Source organism: Osmerus mordax, chromosome 14, assembly GCF_038355195.1.
Source record: "Osmerus mordax isolate fOsmMor3 chromosome 14, fOsmMor3.pri, whole genome shotgun sequence".
NCBI lineage: Eukaryota > Metazoa > Chordata > Actinopteri > Osmeriformes > Osmeridae > Osmerus > Osmerus mordax.
Genome location: NC_090063.1, coordinates 3,912,740 through 3,931,482, shown reverse-complemented (window position 1 = coordinate 3,931,482; position 18,743 = coordinate 3,912,740). Strand labels below are relative to the sequence as shown.

Here is an 18,743-nt window from a genome sequence, read left to right as displayed (position 1 = left end):
CTTCTCCAGTGTCTACGTCAGAAAAAATTAACTTGGCCACTGGCCAAAGACTCAAGGACACAGGTCGATGAGAGAAGCTGAAGCACAGAAGCATGCACACACACACACACATCTTAAACATACACAAACAGAAGGGGAAAAAACACAATTAAAACCAGAGGAGGAGATCACCCCTGACATATCTACCCATTTGGTCATGTGCCCAAAATATTTTCAGCCTCGAAATGTGTCCAAGTTCTCTTTTCTTGAGGTCCTTGGAGGTCACCTGTGAATAATCCTATTCCTCTCACATGGCCTAACTCACTTCAGTCACCCACAACTGGCAAGGCTTCACAACTGGCACAAGGAGGCAATGTACGTGGCGATGTACTTTTCTTTCAGGCAAATCTCAAGGACAAGGGTGCGGTGCCTGTCAGATATCCTCAGGAACACCCAGCTGAAATGTTCAGCCTAGCGTCGAAGGCTGATTTACTGCTCCTGAGAAAGTGATGCTTGGGTGGAATGACAACCATCCAAAGGAGCTGCCAAGAGCAGTGCAGCGCTGCGACGTCTCATTCTCGGAAAAACCAAAACCATTTCAAATCCAGATACCTGAGCAGCAGGTGAATCTTGTACGACAATAGACACAGGCACGCCTCTTCAGACGTGCCAAGCATGTTCGGATGCGAAGAATAGTATGGAAACAGCGTGCTCTATGAAGCACTGCATGCTCATCTTTGAGAAGCGGATTTGTTTCTCATATCGGCTTATCAATTTGTAGCTAACCCAAAAGCATACTCGAGCAATTCATTTCAATACATGAGAGAATGAGATTCTCACTGTGCATTTCACACCTGAAGGGATTATGATGAATCCTCGTTATGCCCACCCTTCCTCTTTGTCCAAAAGGACTAAACTTCTGGGACTAGGCCACTAACAGGATATCAAGTCTCATACAAGGAAGTGAGTGAGCTCTCAGATAATAAGCACACTGGCTTATCAACGACCCTCACTAGTTTCAATCATTGATCCTTATCGTGGACCAACGGAAAAATGACATTTATTGAACAATTGAAAATTCACTAACACTAGCCAGCACTATCATAAGAGTAGGTTACAATTGTTAAACAATACTTCGATATTTATCTATCTGAAAACAGTGTTAACGCCTGTAACTTTTTTCAGTGCTCATACAAGGCTTTTGAGTGTTTGAGCAGAACAATAATTCAGGTGTATTATTCATGAAATCAAGAGACGTTAGGATAGGCTACATTAAAATATTCAACACGAGATTCAAAACAAGCATAAGGCCTACGGGATCACACACAAGGAGAAAAGGTTGTTTTAAACTATGCTCAAAGCATGGCAACAAGTGTTTGACGTTACCTGTAGTCGGCGCGCACTGATGTGAAAGCTGCAAGTGACGTGCTGCACACAAAATAAACTGCAATACTTTCCACTGTTCGTTTCCTCTAAATGACTGATGGTTTTGGATCGCACATATTCGCCATAAGATAGCTGTCAAGTCACTATGCCTTTTGTTTTCAGCTCCGTCCGTCCTTAGATGTGATGAGAGGCAGACTGAGCTTGAAATGTGTAACGGCTGCCGCTCCGCTTCTGCTCTGCTCTTGTCGAGCCCCGCCTCTCGCTTGAGCGGTGGCAGAGCAGAGGTCTCCCTCGCGGAGGGACAATAACATCGTCACGTGTCCACGAACTGGTATAGATACGAAGTTTTTTGTGTGTAAAATATCTGGTTGACATGAGCCTTCAGAGGAGAGGTCAAATATTTAGTTCATCAATCATGTCTCGTAGCATTTGGAAGTACAGTTTTAGTTAGATTGTATTTGATCAGGCTACCTACTTTCAACGTCACGTCTGTTCGTCTACCTATACTATAACACTACACAGTAGCCCTCTGTCCAGAGAGCTTTAGAGAGGAAATGGCAGAGACCAAATGTAGTGACCCACCCTTCCTGCCTCATACCCACTAACTCTGAAAGTGAGCAAATAAACAGAGCACGTCTTTAGTTTGCAGACATAGAGTAATCATGCATCATGGTAGTTAAACAGCCTGGTCCCACTGAAGCAAACCCTAACCCTGCAGCAAGCCACCACTGAGCATGGCGTGGAACACACACATTGCCCCTGCAATGTCTGCTATATGAATGAAGAAATATGTGAAATGTAGGCCGGAGGAGGGGGCTTGGGCAGCTCCAGGATGACTGGACTTAGTTCACAAGGTAGCAGGTGAGTCTGAGAGAGTGACGCCATCTACAGGCTCAGAACACAACAAACATCTCCCATCTCATACATTGAAATTAGGCTATATTGCCATCATGTGGTCAATATTGTACATTACATCTGAAACATGACATGAATAAAAGACACATTGTAAGTGTTTGTACTACCTCAATGGTTTATATGGGACAGACAAGAGGAACAAAAAGCAGTAATATGTCTACGCTATGTGGTCTTTGACTGTACAGTGAATATGCATGACCAAACCAAACTGTGCATTTTCACCTTACAGTCGTAACACGATGACTTGTGAGATGCCCCCCCAAAACAATTGTATGAACTCACAGAGCAAACATTTGAAAATATTTTCAATGTGCTTATATAAGGCCCTGCCTCCTAATGAGAGAAGTCAACACACACACACACACAGGGCTGAATCCTGTAGATGGCGTGAGCAGCATGAGCCACGGACGCAGTGATGCGGAGGGCCTTATCACGGAGAGAAGGCTCCCATGCTCCTGGAAACAAGGCTACTGAGACCGAGAGTTGCGTGTGATCTTGACATAGATATTAGGAGTGAGGAGATTTGCTCAGTGCAAATGACCTGGAAGCGTTTTATTCTCCAGACCCCCTGGTGCCTCCACTGCGGCAGGGAGAGGCCGCAACCCTTGACCTCCTCATTAGAGACTCTGAAAACAAACAAACAAACAACTAAAGCACAATAACAACTGCACAATGGGAGCCTTCTGGGGACATAAAGGCCTCTCTCGATGCCTAGCTCGGCTGTGTTGTGTGAGATCACGTCATGGCCCACGGTCTTCCACGGCCAGACAGCAGGAGGCAGAGCCGCAAGCACGGGAGGCACAATGGACCCAGGCTCCATGAGCGGTCCCTGTTGGTATCCCTGGCACCCGGGCTCCGGAGCCGACTGTTGGGGGTTTATGGACTGGAAGAACCAGCAGTACCATCCAGGAGTCTCCCACGTTAGCCCACATTCAGCCTTTTGTTGCCCATCCTTCAACAACCCTCTCCAGTCCAACACCCCCCCCCACACACACACACACACACACATACATACACACACATACACACACCAATATCACCACCCCTCACTGTTCAAAGGCCCGGGTCAACCAAGGCTGCAGGGATTTGAGGTGCACTTGATTTACCATTGCTAGGGCAATTACATCAATGGACAAGACCCAGGTCTGGTGCTGTCTCTGACCCTTCCTGACTTGGCAGCGAGACATTTTCCTCCAGTCTACCTTCCTATTGTTTCTGCAAAAACACAGTTGCCCTCCAAGAACAACAGCTTACGAGGTGAGCCACTCTGAATTGACCATGAGATCTCCTTTTAATCTCTGCAAAAACATTTGGCATCCTGCTCAAAACAGGTGCTTGAGATGGCATGCTGCTGCCCAGGGCCGGCCCTAGGGTTTTGGGGGCCCTAAACAAAAATAGTGTATGGGCCCTTTTGATTAGCAATTATTTGAATGTTTTTTATGTTTTTTGGGGTGAGGGGCCCCGAACCAATCGTGGGGCCCAAAACAAATGTTTTAGTTTGTTTATTGGGTCGGGCCGGCCCTGCTGCTGCCTGAACGGCGGTATACAGCCTACATTCTAATCACAGCAATCTAGTTACCTATGCTATCTTTTTGGAAAGGGACGTTAATTTTCCAACATAAAAAAAATCAACATCGCATAAATGTCTTGTAGGTCAGAATACCAACAGACCTGCAAAACATTCCCCTCACAGATTTGACAAAGGTTTTTGGGATTAGTCAAGAAACAGGTTAGCTTGCTGTATGCTTGATGGTTACCTTTTTCTAAGAAGCCTAAGAACCATTAGTCATGGAGGTCACATGTTTGCTTAACCTCCTGCGAGCTGTCACCTACTTTGGTTATGAAGTACTGCTTTACAACTCTGCATTAGCCGGAGGGTAGCCTGGTCCAAATGTGAGGCAAGGCTTGCAACATGAAAGGACAATTATGTTTTTTTTTGTTGGTGTTGGCAGAAATCAGATTAATCCCAGCAAACAGGCTGCTTATGCCAACATCAGAGATTACAGGACTAATGAACTGCATAAATAGTCAAGGGACTCAAAACATCTATCCAACAAAGCCTAATCATGTAGTTAGGAAATCGCTACTTGGCAGCTTGGTAGACATATGTCGATAAGCCTCACACAGTCACCTCAAAATAAACAAACACTGGAAGCCGAGGGGGGAAATCAAGCAATAGATTTTAATCTATAAAATCTACCAACAGTTACAACACATTTCATCACATAAGGTTCTGCATCATAGCCACAGGTTCAAGTACACCTACAATGCCCTCCATGTTTGGGACAAATATATATTTTTTCTGGATTTGGACAGTTTTAGGTTTTATTAAAGAGTATTTTCATACATTTTGATAGAAATTACAACACCATTTATACCCAGGGCTCCCCATTTCAGGGTCCCACAATGTTTGGGACACAGCAATATTATGTTCATGAAAGTAGTCATGAGTATTATACTGTTGCAAATCTTTTGCGTGAAATGACTGCTTGAAGTGTGTGACTCATACATCATCAGATGCTCAGTATCCTCTCTGGTGATGCTCTGCCAGACCTGTGGCTTCCTTAACTTTCATTGGTACAAATCTGTTTTTCATGATGACAAACAGCAACAACACACTCCAGAGGTCATCAATGACCTGGAATGAAGATGCAATGCTGAAAGCTATCTTATACCTGCAACGTATAAGCGCACCTGACTAGTCACAAACACCTGCAAATCCACTTGTTCCAAACATTATGGTTCCTTGAAATGGGGTGGGGACACCGAATAAAAGGTGTTGCAATTTCTACATGTTGAAATCTAATTGTATGAAAACACCACTTGTGAGTTGTTTGATTACCAATTTAAAACTGTGGAAGAAAGAGGAAAGTCAAAGTATTTGTCCAAAACATTATGGAGGGCACCATATCTATAGCCTAAAGCATGTGACATTCTCATGCTATGTATGAAGCTTTTGACTTTCAAACTTAAACACTATTAAGTTTCAGGGAGCATAATACCCTGAGAAATGTGTTTGAGGACTATGAAGAGCTCTGTCGTTCAGGTTTTCTGTTGTCAAACTGTTCACTGTGTCTCACTATGTTGCAACCATAAATGGAAACATAAATTTTCAACTAAAAAACTGAAAATAAAAAGAAACTATCGATTGTTAAAAAGTCCAGAAATTATGATGGGTCAGGATTATAACAATACATTTTATTTGATGAATAGGGTTTTTAGGATGCCATAAATTGGTTTGCACCATGAGTCGAAAGGTCTGGCCCCAAGCTCCTTAATCTGGAAAATATTCTGTAAAAACAAACAGAAAAAAATAATTATAATAAAAACAAAACTGAAAAAAAGCACACAAAATGTTTTATGCTTCTTAGATCCCTCTATAAAAGGACTTGACAGATGATTAAGAAATATTTGCCATATCCCCCTAAATCAGATTAGCATGTTGCAACTTTGACCAGTGAGGGAGAAACCCCTTCAACAATGAGTGATTCCAGATTATTCATGCAGAAGAAAACGTTTCAGAAAGAGGCATGGTGGTCAGATGGATGGACTTTGCAGCCATGAACAGCAGGCCTGTATAGGGTCTGAATGGACTTGAAGTCTTGACTTGAAGTCTTGACTGAGGTCTTGACTTGAGGTCTTGACTTGAAGTCTTGACTTGAAGTCAAGTGAAGTGTTCCTGTTTTACCTACCACAGATCTTTCCCCAGTACAGGCTACACTGTTCCCAGTATGGGCTACACACTCTACTAAAACTACATGTTATTGAAAATGTATTGAATCGTACGTTTTAACGGAATTTTATAATGTTATAACATTGATATTGTTTAATAATGAGCTGCGTTTCCCATAGCATGACACAAGTAACATTATACAGTTATGAGTTATATTACAGTTATGGCGATAACAAACAAAAAATAGGTGACTATGCAGTCAATGAAGGCTTTTGACGTCTATGTAAATAATTGTGATAGATCAGCAATAAGAATCAGTTTAAAATGTATTGTTCACCATCCGTCCCAAAAATATTGGACGGATGCACGTATTGCGCAATGCGCATGCGTTTAATAGTACTACAGTCAAAACAAGACGACTCAACAAATCTGTGCACAACAACCCACAGTAAAGGTCCTACAATATGAGTTGAGTATGAAATTATTATTTACTATATACAGGTGATTTATAATTATGGTCTTGAGTAGTGGTCATTGAAAATGTAGTCACAAAATATTGGTTTATTGGTGACAGTCAGTGGCTAACGTAGTCTAGCTAAGCTAAGCTAAGGCGTTAGCTCTAGCAAGCTAGCGGGAGATGTTGCTGCTTGCAATGTGTTAACGTTAGCTATCTGTTTGATAATGTCTGCTTTGCAGTGTTCTGGTCTAACTACAATACGTGTTAACTGACTGATATAAGAAATTAAATCTAGATCTGTTTGCATGCTAACAGAAGTGTATGTCTTCTAACCTAGGCGTGCATTGACAACACACAACTCAAGCTAAAGGATAGTCATCTGATGAGTAAACGGAGTAACCAGGCCACAGACAGAGTACGTTTAAAAAACTAAAAAACAAAACACCGTTCCTCTTGTGTGGCCAGTCATGGATACGGTCTCTGGCCCAGACAGGACTGCTGAGTGCCCTCTCGTCTCAGAGGAAATGGAGTGCGTGATGCCTGACATTACCACCATTAAGACCGAGCACCCTGGGGCTTCGGACACAGACGACACCGGCGGTGCCCAGAACGTCGCCATGGGAATCAAGTTCATCCTCCCCAACCGCTTCGACATGAACGTGTGCTCGCGTTTCGTCAAGTCGCTCAACGAGGAGGATAGCAAAAACATCCAAGACCAGGTTAACTCAGATCTGGAAGTGGCTTCTGTTCTGTTTAAAGGTAAGGTACCAACTTAAAGCCGGTTCATCTTTGAATTGTAGCCGCTGTGTTTGTCGGTGCTTCCTGTCCTAAATACGCAAATAATATTATGACGCTCTTTGTTAGTACTTCATCTTTGTCTCTAACAGTGACTGTCTAACGACCAAGGAACCTTGCTCCATGTCACTTGTTTTAGGTAAAGAGGAGAGAAGAAACTTAAATACCCCGAAAGTAATTCGGACACAGACAATATCTGCTTTTAAAATACAAAAGCAGGCTGTCACCTATACAAGTGCACGCATACACACACGATACCTACAGCACATGCACAGACTGCCATCAACCAACTAATTGCACACTGCCCATGTGATGGTCAGTCCGTTTAAACAGTAGGAAGTGACTAACCTAAAGCTTTTTTTCTGTTTCAGCTGAGTGCAACATTCAGACCTCTCCTTCTCCAGGGATTCAGGTGCGCCATGTTTACACCCCCTCCACCACCAAGCACTTCTCCCCCATCAAACAGTCCACCACGCTCACTAACAAGCACCGTGGTAACGAAGTCTCCTCCACTCCTCTGCTGGTGCACTGTAAGTACGTGAGCGGACACCTCAAGGCAAACATGAATCTCTGTTATGACATGATGTGAGATTGTAGAGCATGATTAAACCCAGATGGTCTCGAGGCTGTTTGTAGTGCAGTTGAACATTCCTAGGCCCTGTTCTGATTGTCTAGAAATGTCCCCTTCCTCCCCTAAGGGAAAATTGCCCGAATGGACATAATCGCATGGTAAAGCTGTATAGAGAAGCATGCTTTCACCTATCCATGTTGGATCAGAGGAGCAGGTTTTAGAAAGGAGTGGAGGATGGGAGAACACTTTTGTGCGTAAAATTGTAACCAAACCCTTCGGTTGTCCTACCGTAGCTGTTTAGCAAGATCCCTCAGGTCTGCCTTGAATCTAAAACTAGTATTAGAATGAACGCTGCCTTCAAAGGTGCACCCATATAGAGTCTTTTTATCTTTCTCCTAGCCTTGTCCATCCACCAGCTGGCTGCCCAGGGGGAAATGGTGTTCCTGGCAAGCAGGATAGAACAAGGTGATCATCTTCTCTGGGTGCTGCTCAAATGACCATTGGATGTTAGGTCATTGCTTGTTAAGCATATACTGAAGTTGTGTGTGTGTGTGTGTGTGTGTGTGTGTGTGTGTGTGTGTGTGTGTGTGTGTGTGTGTGTAGAGACTGTGATCAACCTGCAGGATGAGGAGGGTTTCACTCCTCTGATGTGGGCTGCAGCACATGGTCAGATTGCCGTGGTGGAGTTCCTGCTACAGAATGTAAGAACAGCTACACACACAAAACAGTCCCCAGCCATGGTATAGGAATACACATCTAACCTTTCTTATAGGGGCTTCACTAAAATTAGGGAGTCAGATGGCTGAAGGGAGTCAGATGGCTGAGCGGTGAAGGAGTCGGCCTAGTAATCTGAAGGTTGCCAGTTCGATTCCCAGCCGTGCCAAATGACGTTGTGTCCTTGGGCAAGGCACTTCACCCTACTTGCTTCGGGCGGAATGTCCCTGTACTTGTAAATCGCTCTGGATAAATGACTAAATGTAAATGTCAACTTGACACATGTAGTAAAAACTCTTAACTATGCTCTAGAAGTTATGTTGACTTTGATGTTGTCCGTAAGGTTGACAGGGTTGTAAAAATGCAGTCAATGTATTTCAATGCCATTGAATGCCATAAACAAATACGATAAGACATGTTTAATAGTTTTAATTTTTATAATGAATTAATTAAATATAGGAATAGTGACAGAGCAAGCTCATAGATTATGCATTTATGGATGGAGAGAAATGATGAACATAGACAACTACTGTGGTCAGTTTTCATGTCAACACCACATGAAGCAGATAACAAATATCAAAAGTAAATAAATCGCAGTGACAGTGGAGCCACTAAAAATACAATTTTACAACAAAAAGAATATTACAATAGAAAGTGAACAAACCATTTACAAGAAATAAACTCAATAGATTGGCTGTATTTCAACCTGTAGTTATGTTTGCTCGCCCTCAGTGTTCTAATCGCTCAAAATGACGGACTGCGTTCTGATTTTTCAGTCATAAAATAATTATAAAAGACTTATGCTATGGATATGGCTCAGTTTGAATGCTACCGTTGTTTATCCAGGGAGCTGACCCGAACCTTTTGGCCAAAGGCAGGGAGAGTGCCCTGTCCCTGGCCTGCAGTAAAGGATACACTGACATAGTTAAGATGCTCATCGACTGTGGGGTCGACGTCAATGAGTACGACTGGGTGAGTCGTTCGATTCCATACGATTGTTTTCCTTCAGGTCGACGGTGCACCGCACACGCAGTAAACGGACCCCGCGTAACGTTTCAAGGAATTTGAATGAGATTGTATCGGCGTGTGTGAAAGGCCAACGTGTTGCATTGGCGAGCCAGCGTGCTCCCCCGCACGGTCCGCCTTGTTGTGACGCAGCGTTTGTAACTCACAGAACGGAGGCGCCCCCATCTTGTATGCCGTCCACGGGAATCATGTACGCTGCGTGGAAATCCTTCTAGGTGAGGCCATTCGGATCTTTCCCCCGACACACACACACACACACGCCCACCCCCACACACACAGAGACAAGCAACAGTCATCTCTTTGATGTTTCCCGTGCTCAGAGAGCGGAGCCGATCCCACCATGGAGTCCGACTCGGGCTTCAACGCCATGGACATGGCGGTGGCCATGGGCCATCGGAATGGTACGAGGACACCTTGTAGATCTTCATGTCCTTCACTCTGCTGCTCTTATTTACATGATCAACTACAACCCCATTTCCAAAAAGGTTGGGACGTTGTGTAAAATAAAATAAAAAACAGAATAAAATGATTTCCAAATCTCATAAACCCGTTATGTTATTCACAACAGAACATAGAAAAAATGACAAATGTTTAAACTGATGAAATGTACCATTTTATGGAAAAAATAAGGTCATTTTGAATGTGATGTCAGCAACATGTCTCAAAAAAGTTGGGACAAGGACATGTTCACCACTGTGTAGCATCCCCTCCTCTTTTAACAACAGTCTGTATCTGTCTGGGAACTGAGGAGACCAGTTGCTGGAGTTATGGGAGAGGAATGTTGTCCCTTTTGTGTCTGATACAGGATTCTTGCTGTTCAACGGTCCTGGGTCTTCTTTGTCATATTTTGTTTCATGATCCACCAAATGTTTTTAACTGGTGAAAGGTCTGGACTGCAGGCAGGCCAGTTCAGCACCCGGACTCTTCTACTACGAAGCCATGCAATTGTAACAGATGCAGGATGTGACTTAACATTGTCTTCCTAAAATATGCAAGTCCTTCTCTGAAAAATATGTTGCCTGGATGCAAGCAAATGTTGCTCTAAAACCTGTATACGTTGCCTTTCCAGATGTGCAAGCTGCCCATTCTATAGTCATTAATGCATCCCCACACCATCAGAAATGCAGGCTTTTGAACTGAGCGCTGATAACAAGCCGGTTGGTCCCTCTCCTCTTTAGTCCGGAGGACGCAGCGTCGCAAGGTTTCCAAAAATAATTTCAATTTGTGTGACCACAGAACAGTTTCCCACTTTGCCTCAGTCCTTTTTAAATGAGCTTTAGCCCAGGGAAAATGGCAGTGTTTCTGGATCATGTTCCCATATGGCTTCTTTTTTGCATGATAGAGCTTTAACCTGCATGTGTGGATGGCACGGCAAACTGTGTTCACAGACAATGAGTTCTGGAGGTGTTTCTGAGCCCATGCAAGGATTTCCATTACAGAATCATGCCTGCTTTTATGCAGTGCCGCCTGAGTGCCTGAAGATCACAGGCATGCAGAAGTTATTTTCCCCCTTGTCCCTTACACATAGAGATTCCTCCAGATTCTCAAAATAATTGTATTATATTATGTACTGTAGATTATATATTCAAAGCAATTGTACGTTGAGGAACATTATTCTGAAAGGGTTCCACATTATGTAGATGCAGGTTTTCGTAGATTGGTGCAACTCTGCTCATCTTTACTTCTGAGAGACTCTGCCTCTCTAAGATACTTTTTATACCCAATCATGTTGCTGACCTGTTTGCAATAAACCTAGTTAGTTGCAAAATGTTCCTCCAGCTGTTTATTTTTAGTAGCACTTTCTTTTTCCAGCCTTTTATTGCCCCCGTCCCAACTTTTTTGAGAGCTGTTGCAAATTCCAAATGACCATATTTTTTCCTTCAAATGTTTTATTCCCTAAATTTAAGTATTAGATGTTTTCAACGATCTATTGTGAATGACATGACTTTCTGAGATTTGCAAATCATTGCATTCTATTTTGATTTCCATTTTACACAGTGTCCCAACCTTTTTGGAATTGGGGTTGTACTAGTTAGAATATAAAATGAACGTAAAACAAGAAAACCTTTCTCTTCTCTGTTCAGTTCAACAGGTAATGGAGGCCCACTTACTGAAGCTGCTGATGGGAATAAGAGAGTAAGAGTGGCTTGTCCTCGAGCACAGGGAGATACTGGTGTCTCCACAAGGCATCACTGGTATTCTGGATGGATGCCAACACATTGGGGGTTCGGGCCCTGGACAATCCTGTAATGACTCAACAGCACTGCTGGCTTATCTAACCTCATGCTTTGATGGTTTTGATGAAGCTTGTGACAATGTGAATATTTATGGATTTCTAAAACAAGGATAAACACCCGAGACATGTAGCTTAAGATATTTTCCGAAACCCTATTGTCAATTTTTGTTTCTTGAAATGCCAACTTCGGGCTGAATATCATCATGAAAGAGCTGATGGGAATCAGTCCAAAGCTACACGTTTGTGAAATTAGTTGACCGACAACGTTCTCAGACCATGGAAAGTGCTGTGTGTGAATTCATTTTGTGTTTGCATTAAAAACCTTTTTTTTTTTTTTTTTACTACAATATCTGAAGTGTATTGTATAATTGTGGTGCTACTTATTGTAAATTATAATAGATTCATTTAATAAATAAATGAAACTGTCTTCAACTTAGTGCTGTTTGAGACGTGCTTTGTGGAGGAATCAGTCTTTTCATATTGTCAAGATTTGACAAGTTACAGACGCAAACATTGATACTTTGATACTACAGATGCAAACATTGATAAGTTTTTACTTAGGATCTATTCCTTGATAGAATATATTCCTTTATTTAAACACTGGTCCTTTGATTTCAACACTTTATTCCTTAGATTTCAACACTTCATCCCCGAGATTTCAACACTTTATTCCTTAGATTTCAACACATACAGTTTTGCTTTGCCAATCGTCTGTTGAAATAAGAGAAAGATACAAGTTCTAAAACCTTTAGGCAATAGAAAGTGTTTATTTCGGATACTGTGGGTATCAGCCAGGCTTCAGACAACAAACAGTTTGGTAACGGACTGAGTTCATCCCTTAGAAATGGACACCTCACATGGGTACAACCTTTCTATGACCTGGACATGGACAACCCCTGAGCACCAAAGATCATTTGGCAAGAAAAGGTATATAAATAGAAATATATTTATATTTAAAATATATATTTAAATAGAAAATATATTCTGCCCCATCACCCAGTCAAGTGTTAATCCTCTTCCAACAACCCGTCCTTTAGATTGCCTCCTCCTTGGAAGCCTCATCAAAATTCTCCACCAGCTCTGAAATGAAAAGAGATTTGACAGTGAGGTGACTCGAGTCAGGCAGGCGGGTTCATGAGAAACCAGAGCCAGGTATAATTTCTCCCCTGACCGATCCCCATTTCATCTCTCTCTCTCCTCTGAGGGTGAGCGGTGCTCGCTAAGAAACTGAGGACCCCACTGAACTGCCAAAAAGCAGCTGTGAAAATCCTGGCAGTTGGGATCAAAAAGAGGGCCCTAATTGCTCAATGAAATTTGATAAATCTACCCTGTCCATATTTGGCTCAGAGGGGGTTATGGGTTCAAATGGAAACAATTCAGAGGTTTGAATATAATTGGGGGGGGGGGTAAAAATGACAAAAGAATGCAAGTACAAAAATAACATGATGGCATAGGCTGTTAACCCTGTGTCATCAGGGTTTCGACTGGCCGCCCTCGCGGAGAGTGGACGTAATCATTTGTTACGTTTTAAAGAACTTGGGTTACAGGAAAAGGAGAGCCCTGGGACAGGCAGATGGAATTGTAATGGCAACCTCATGTGTTTGGCCCCGTTCTCCCCGTTCTCCTCACAAAGAAAAGCAAACGGGCCTTTCAGAACTCATAAACAACGAACAAAAGTTTCAAACGCTAAACGCTTCGTTCACACCACCCACTACAGTCGCTGAAGTACTCCCTCCCCCCCCCCCTTCTTAGAATGACCCCTTCCACTTCCCAAAAGAAAGCAAACCTGTCTTGGTTACATTATCTGAGAGAAAATACGAACCCAGATGTAAGTTATTCAACAGTCACACAAACTTGCGAAAGGGTATAAACTACCACAATATGAAATAACATCAGAGGAGAAAGTCAGAGAGCAACTGGCCTGTACTATAAGAAAACAAATGACAATTAAAGATGCTGCTGGAACTGGACTGAACCATCATTATAGAAACAATTTCTTCCACCATGACTCACCTGGAACATCATCATCCTCTTCCTCCACTGTGGCAATCGATGCTTTGCTATCTCCGGCTGCAAAGACAGCGATACTTCAGTTAGCAGCCAATCAAAGAGTGATAGAAGCTTGTGCATCACTCAGCCAAGCTCTCCATCAATAATGCCTTCATGTGCCAATGCACATGTCAAACTTTACAGTGGGCAAGTCAGGGGCGATTCTAGGATCAGACCTTTAGGGGTGCTCAGCCCCCATTGAGAATGTGATATGAATACAGTGAAGTGCTAAACCCCCTTGCTGATAACAGGCATGCAAACAGGTCAGGGGTGAAAAAGGTGATAAGGATACGAAGGACCCCCTCATGGTCCCCCGGAAGAAAATGTATTACATTTTAAAGTTAAACGCATGAATCTGGTGCACTTTGAGAGCAAAATTAAGAGGTTAAATCTATGTAGAATCTGTGCTCTGTATAGCATACATAAAATAAAAACAATTAAACAAACGGGATTACCTGTGTTGAACTACTTTAAAAAGCAAAAGTCAAAGGCATCACTTACTGTAAAGCTAACACACATCCAATAGACATCATTTTAAATATTGTATTAAAATTGTTTCTACTACATAACTAATAAATCCCTAATTTCACTGGATAACAATTAATACATTTGTATTAACCCCTCTAAAATCGCCACTGTGTATGTTTTAAAATCATGACATGAAGGTGGAAAACTGTACTGCAATAAAACAGAAAAGGTTACATAAGGCGGGTTAACTTCAAGTTCCATTAGAATTGATTTAAAAATATATATATTTATGATTCTCTGGTACAAGTTTCTGTCTTAAATGGCCCATCACTGGTCCAGTTAGTTTGAATCTATGTTCTATAGCTGAGTGTATTTAGAACATTTCAATTTGTGTAGTATATTGTCTACTTGAAAGAAGTATAAATGATCAATATTGGAGGTTTAAGTGCTCAGGCCTCATTTAGTTTGTGTGTTCTCACAAATCACCGGAAACCTGTTTGAGTGCCTATGTGGAATCCATCTTCCTTCCATCCACAACACCTTAACTCTTTGTGCTGCCTTCGGGTCAAATGACCCAAAGGTTCATAACGAACCATCGTTGTGTTTACCCAATTTTACCCAATACAAAAACAAATACAAATAATTTTCGCAATGTGGGGGGTCTGAGAAAGCCCAATGGTTAAAAGAAAATGCTTCACTTTGTTTTTGTATGCAGTAAAGTTGTCACAATACGACGGTGGGTCACAATGACTGATGGGTCAGAATGACCCGAAGATAACACAAGGGTTAAAACAGGACTCAGAGACTCAACAATCACCAAGCTAGCCGTACAATGTTGCTGCTGTGATATCCTGGCTACTGTTAAGCAAAACAGTCAAACGTATTACACGTCGGTGTCCATAAGCCAAAGCCAGTCCAAGGCCGGTCCAAGGCTCACAGTAGTAGTCCCTCAACTTTGTCCAAACCCTCTTCTATTCAACCTAGGGTCTCCTTTGATGAAGCCTACTCCAGTACACGTACCCTGTTTGGGAAGGGATTCTGCCAGTCTCCTGAGACTGGTCAGGCTGTCAGCTCCCAGCTGGTTCAGGATGCTGGGTAGCATCTCTGTCAGCTGCTTGTTCTCCGCGTGGCCAGTGATGGTGAAGGTGTTGGCTGCTAGAGAGGCCTGCACTTTGGGGTTGTTGAAGTGGATTACCATCCCCTGGTTTGTGAACATGTTCACCTGCCAAAAGGAGGATTATAAAAAGATATTGCCCACAGACAGACGTATTTACAAAGTAATGGCAAGAGTGACATGTTGGAGGTGCCATAACCTACCTCTTCAATACCAGATATGTTGTTGACTCCGAGTTTCTTAAGGGAGAACTGAAGTTTCTTGTCATCTGCAGAAGCTGTTCTGTGTATGACCTTCTTCTTTCTGCGAGCACTGCCCTAAGACAGTGACAGGAACAAACATGCTTGAACAAGGGTTCTCCTGGGGCAGGAATACAGACAAGGAATGTAATTACTGACTGTTCACAATGCAACATACAAATAATCTCTGTTCAGTACACCTATAAAACATATTTGTGTCAATACTGCATGAACCAGTAAAGACTGATACATTACTGACAGATGTATAGACTGTAAAAGGTATTTTATACCAAAGTTAAGGAAACAGTCTTACCTTGCCCCCAATGCGGACTTGTGCCTGAAGTTTGGCAAGTTTTTCTTGATTCATTATAGTTTCTTTCATCTGAAACAAAAATGTCAAATGGCGGTTGGAAGCACAGTACTCCTTTCATTAAGTAATTACAACCCATATATAAAGTAACAGTAGTTTCTGTAACTGTGATGGTGTAGTTTCAAATTTGTGAAGGGCTTTCAAACAACACATTCAAAGTAAACTAAATGTCCATCCGTTAACTGTCGGGCAGGGCGGAGTAGCCTATGCCTGCTGGGCGATAAGCGGTCTGATAACAGCTAGACAGTCTCACATATGTTTAGGACGCCTATGTGACATAGGCGTCCTAAACATCACCAGCTATAGTGAATGGGCTCAGTTCAGCCTTAGCTAACCCTAGCTAATTCAGTGATCACAAGCTAGCGTTGCATGCCAGTTAGCAACCCAATCCAAACGGGTTCTGTCCGAACAGAAAAATGTGGGTATGGCAATCGACCTAGTTTACCTTTGCTGATACGAGAAGTACACAATTAAATACAAAAAACACATATTAAATAGTTAGCTAGCTAACATACTAGCTGAGTAACAGCTAACTACAGTACACCTTGTGAGTTCAGATAGCATTTAAAAACAGAAGGACCAGCCATGGCTATGGAGTTACTATAACGTATACTATATATCCTACGTTATAATACATTATAACGTAAAACTAGCATCGTTTAGTTCACGACACAGCAACATGCTGACGACGACGACTGAACATTTGGCTTTGGACATTTAGCTACTTACAGTAGTACAGTTGCAATAATAATTAATTTAATTTCTATTGGATACGGCCAACCTATACTTAAAAAATGCTCGCAGTGCTATTATTGGTAGCTACTGTTGATAATGCATAACTGTGTGTTGCTAATATCAAGTCAAAGTTAGTGCTGAAATTAAACTCAAAGTTTCAGCTAATAATTGAGGGCCTGTCACCCTGACACTTCCATTTCCAGAACTCAACGTTTACAACAATTCAGGATCTTCTACCATCGGGCGGACAAGGATTTTGTTTACCTTGTATTGCTGGAGCAGGGAAGAACAAACACTGCTGGGAAAAATATATTTTGGAACTCCTCACTGATCTACACATAGACTTAAGGAAAGAACTCGCGGGGAACAAGATGGAGCGAGAGTGGGGGAAGTGACGTGCAGTGTGCCACCGAATGAACCTTTTTTTCTGAATAGTTGAACTGTCATTGTATTTTTATATACATTATTGCAAAAAATGCATAAAATAACAATAAATAAATAAAAATCCATTACCATTCTTAGGGCGCCTACTTATGCCTGGTCTACGGTAGCTAGCCAGGCAAGTGAAAGTCACCGCAGTGAGAATGATTAGTTAATCATCTCAAATCATTTGATTTGTCAGTATTATTCTACATCACAGGCTGTTTATATAAACTTAATTAGCTACACAGCCTATTTAATTATCTACATATAGAAGTGACGATTCCTATCACTTCACTAGTTTAACTGGACATCAATGTTTCAAAGCCCAAATTTCTGAATATGACCACTAGCCGGCTCATGCAAAAAAGAGGCGCATGCAAACACCCACACCCACTTAGAGAGAGATAAACGCACGCTCAGGGGCTCATCCTTGCAGCAAAGTAAATCCGCACGCATACAATATCGTATACCGGTATTTTCTTGTCTTTTATGCATGTGATACAGTGTAATCCCACGCCTTAAGTCCCCTGAGACGAATTGTTTTGGTGACATTCATGGGATTTGTCAGAGCGAGAAGCAGGGAGGCAACAATTGCGTTCAGCAGCTAAGTGCTTTCTTGGTACCCCGTGGCACGGAAACACACTTCGATCGCAGAAGGAAATTTAGAAACACTTTAGAAGTGGTTAACCACACATGAAAGATCTGCTTTTAGTGTCAGCTCAAAAATTCACCCTCATTTAGCTCCAGAGGGCCTTTTGTCAAACAAATAAATCATTTGTGGGAATTACCGATTAATAATAGGTAAATAGCTAAATGATAGGCTATATAATTCGATAGGCTGTAAGATGAAATCATAGTCTTTCACAAATGGCTGATATATATTTCCAAATGTACATGAAGGGGGCTAACACAAGTATGTGGCCCTAATCTGCATTAGGCCTACACGTGGTTTAAAAAAATGTAGGCTAAACTATGCCACAATTGCATTAATTGTTTTGACTATTCACATATTTGATAAATATCAAATAAACTTAAACTAGGCTAAATGTATAGCCTAATTCTACGCTACTGAATAAACAAGGCCAGTAGGCCTATCTCCGGTAACCAAACGACAAGTCACAATTGCAGGTAGGGTGATAACAAATAAAATAATACATTCATCATTTTCATTTGAAAAAGTAATTCGCTGTTGTAAAGTGCACCAGGATCTCATTATTTATTGAGAAGGTGAATAAATAGTATGGCAAATGTGGCAAACAATGCAACACCTAACAAATGTCATATTAAATGCATTTTTGTTCCTGTAGACTATTGGTTTATTTTTCTTAATGTCAAGTAGTTATTATTTCAAAATGTTTCAGATACATTTTGCCGTCATTATAATATCGTAGAATAGGCCTATAGAAAACAGTCCCTATACCTGTTGAAGGTACAGGCTAACTGTATAGGAACAGTCCATATCCAGACCTATTATACAGACAGACAATGGCGTGGCTTCATAACGTGGCCCGTATAGCATAATGTGATGATTTTAAGAAACAACAGCCTCCCTCACACATGTCCCAAACTTTTCTAAAGTTCTGGGATAGTGCC

General features: G+C 41.9%; 3 protein-coding genes across 6 annotated transcripts in view; 1 reads left to right on the top strand and 2 right to left on the bottom strand.

The window, feature by feature from the left end:
- The window catches only part of arhgef28a (Rho guanine nucleotide exchange factor (GEF) 28a), a 43,849-nt gene extending 42,408 nt beyond the window's left edge, over positions 1–1,441 (bottom strand). Inside the window, exon 1 of the mRNA XM_067251011.1 lies at positions 1,366–1,441. The gene's annotated coding sequence lies outside the window, so the exon portion shown is untranslated. The remainder of the gene's footprint in view (positions 1–1,365) is intronic.
- A 4,892-nt stretch (positions 1,442–6,333) lies between these two features.
- On the top strand, positions 6,334–12,184 carry ankra2 (ankyrin repeat, family A (RFXANK-like), 2). Of its 4 annotated transcripts, XM_067250150.1 has the most exons (10): positions 6,348–6,421; positions 6,748–6,825; positions 6,900–7,169; positions 7,577–7,735; positions 8,176–8,241; positions 8,380–8,477; positions 9,337–9,462; positions 9,665–9,731; positions 9,837–9,917; positions 11,601–12,184. In XM_067250150.1, exons 3-10 carry the CDS (start codon positions 6,935–6,937, stop codon positions 11,654–11,656), a joined length of 888 nt encoding a protein of 295 aa, XP_067106251.1. In that variant the 5' UTR covers positions 6,348–6,421; positions 6,748–6,825; positions 6,900–6,934; the 3' UTR covers positions 11,657–12,184. The 4 variants fall into 4 exon arrangements, with proteins under 4 accessions (XP_067106249.1, XP_067106251.1, XP_067106250.1 ...); XM_067250148.1 differs by having other exon boundaries at positions 6,334–6,421; positions 6,748–7,169; XM_067250149.1 differs by lacking the exon at positions 6,748–6,825 and having other exon boundaries at positions 6,358–6,421.
- A 220-nt stretch (positions 12,185–12,404) lies between these two features.
- Positions 12,405–17,111, bottom strand: btf3 (basic transcription factor 3). Its single transcript, XM_067250040.1, has 6 exons — positions 16,992–17,111; positions 15,936–16,004; positions 15,587–15,700; positions 15,290–15,491; positions 13,766–13,822; positions 12,405–12,832 (listed from the first exon to the last, which is right to left on the bottom strand). Exons 2-6 carry the CDS (start codon positions 16,002–16,004, stop codon positions 12,786–12,788), a joined length of 489 nt encoding a protein of 162 aa, XP_067106141.1. The 5' UTR covers positions 16,992–17,111; the 3' UTR covers positions 12,405–12,785.
- Positions 17,112–18,743: the final 1,632 nt, after the last annotated feature.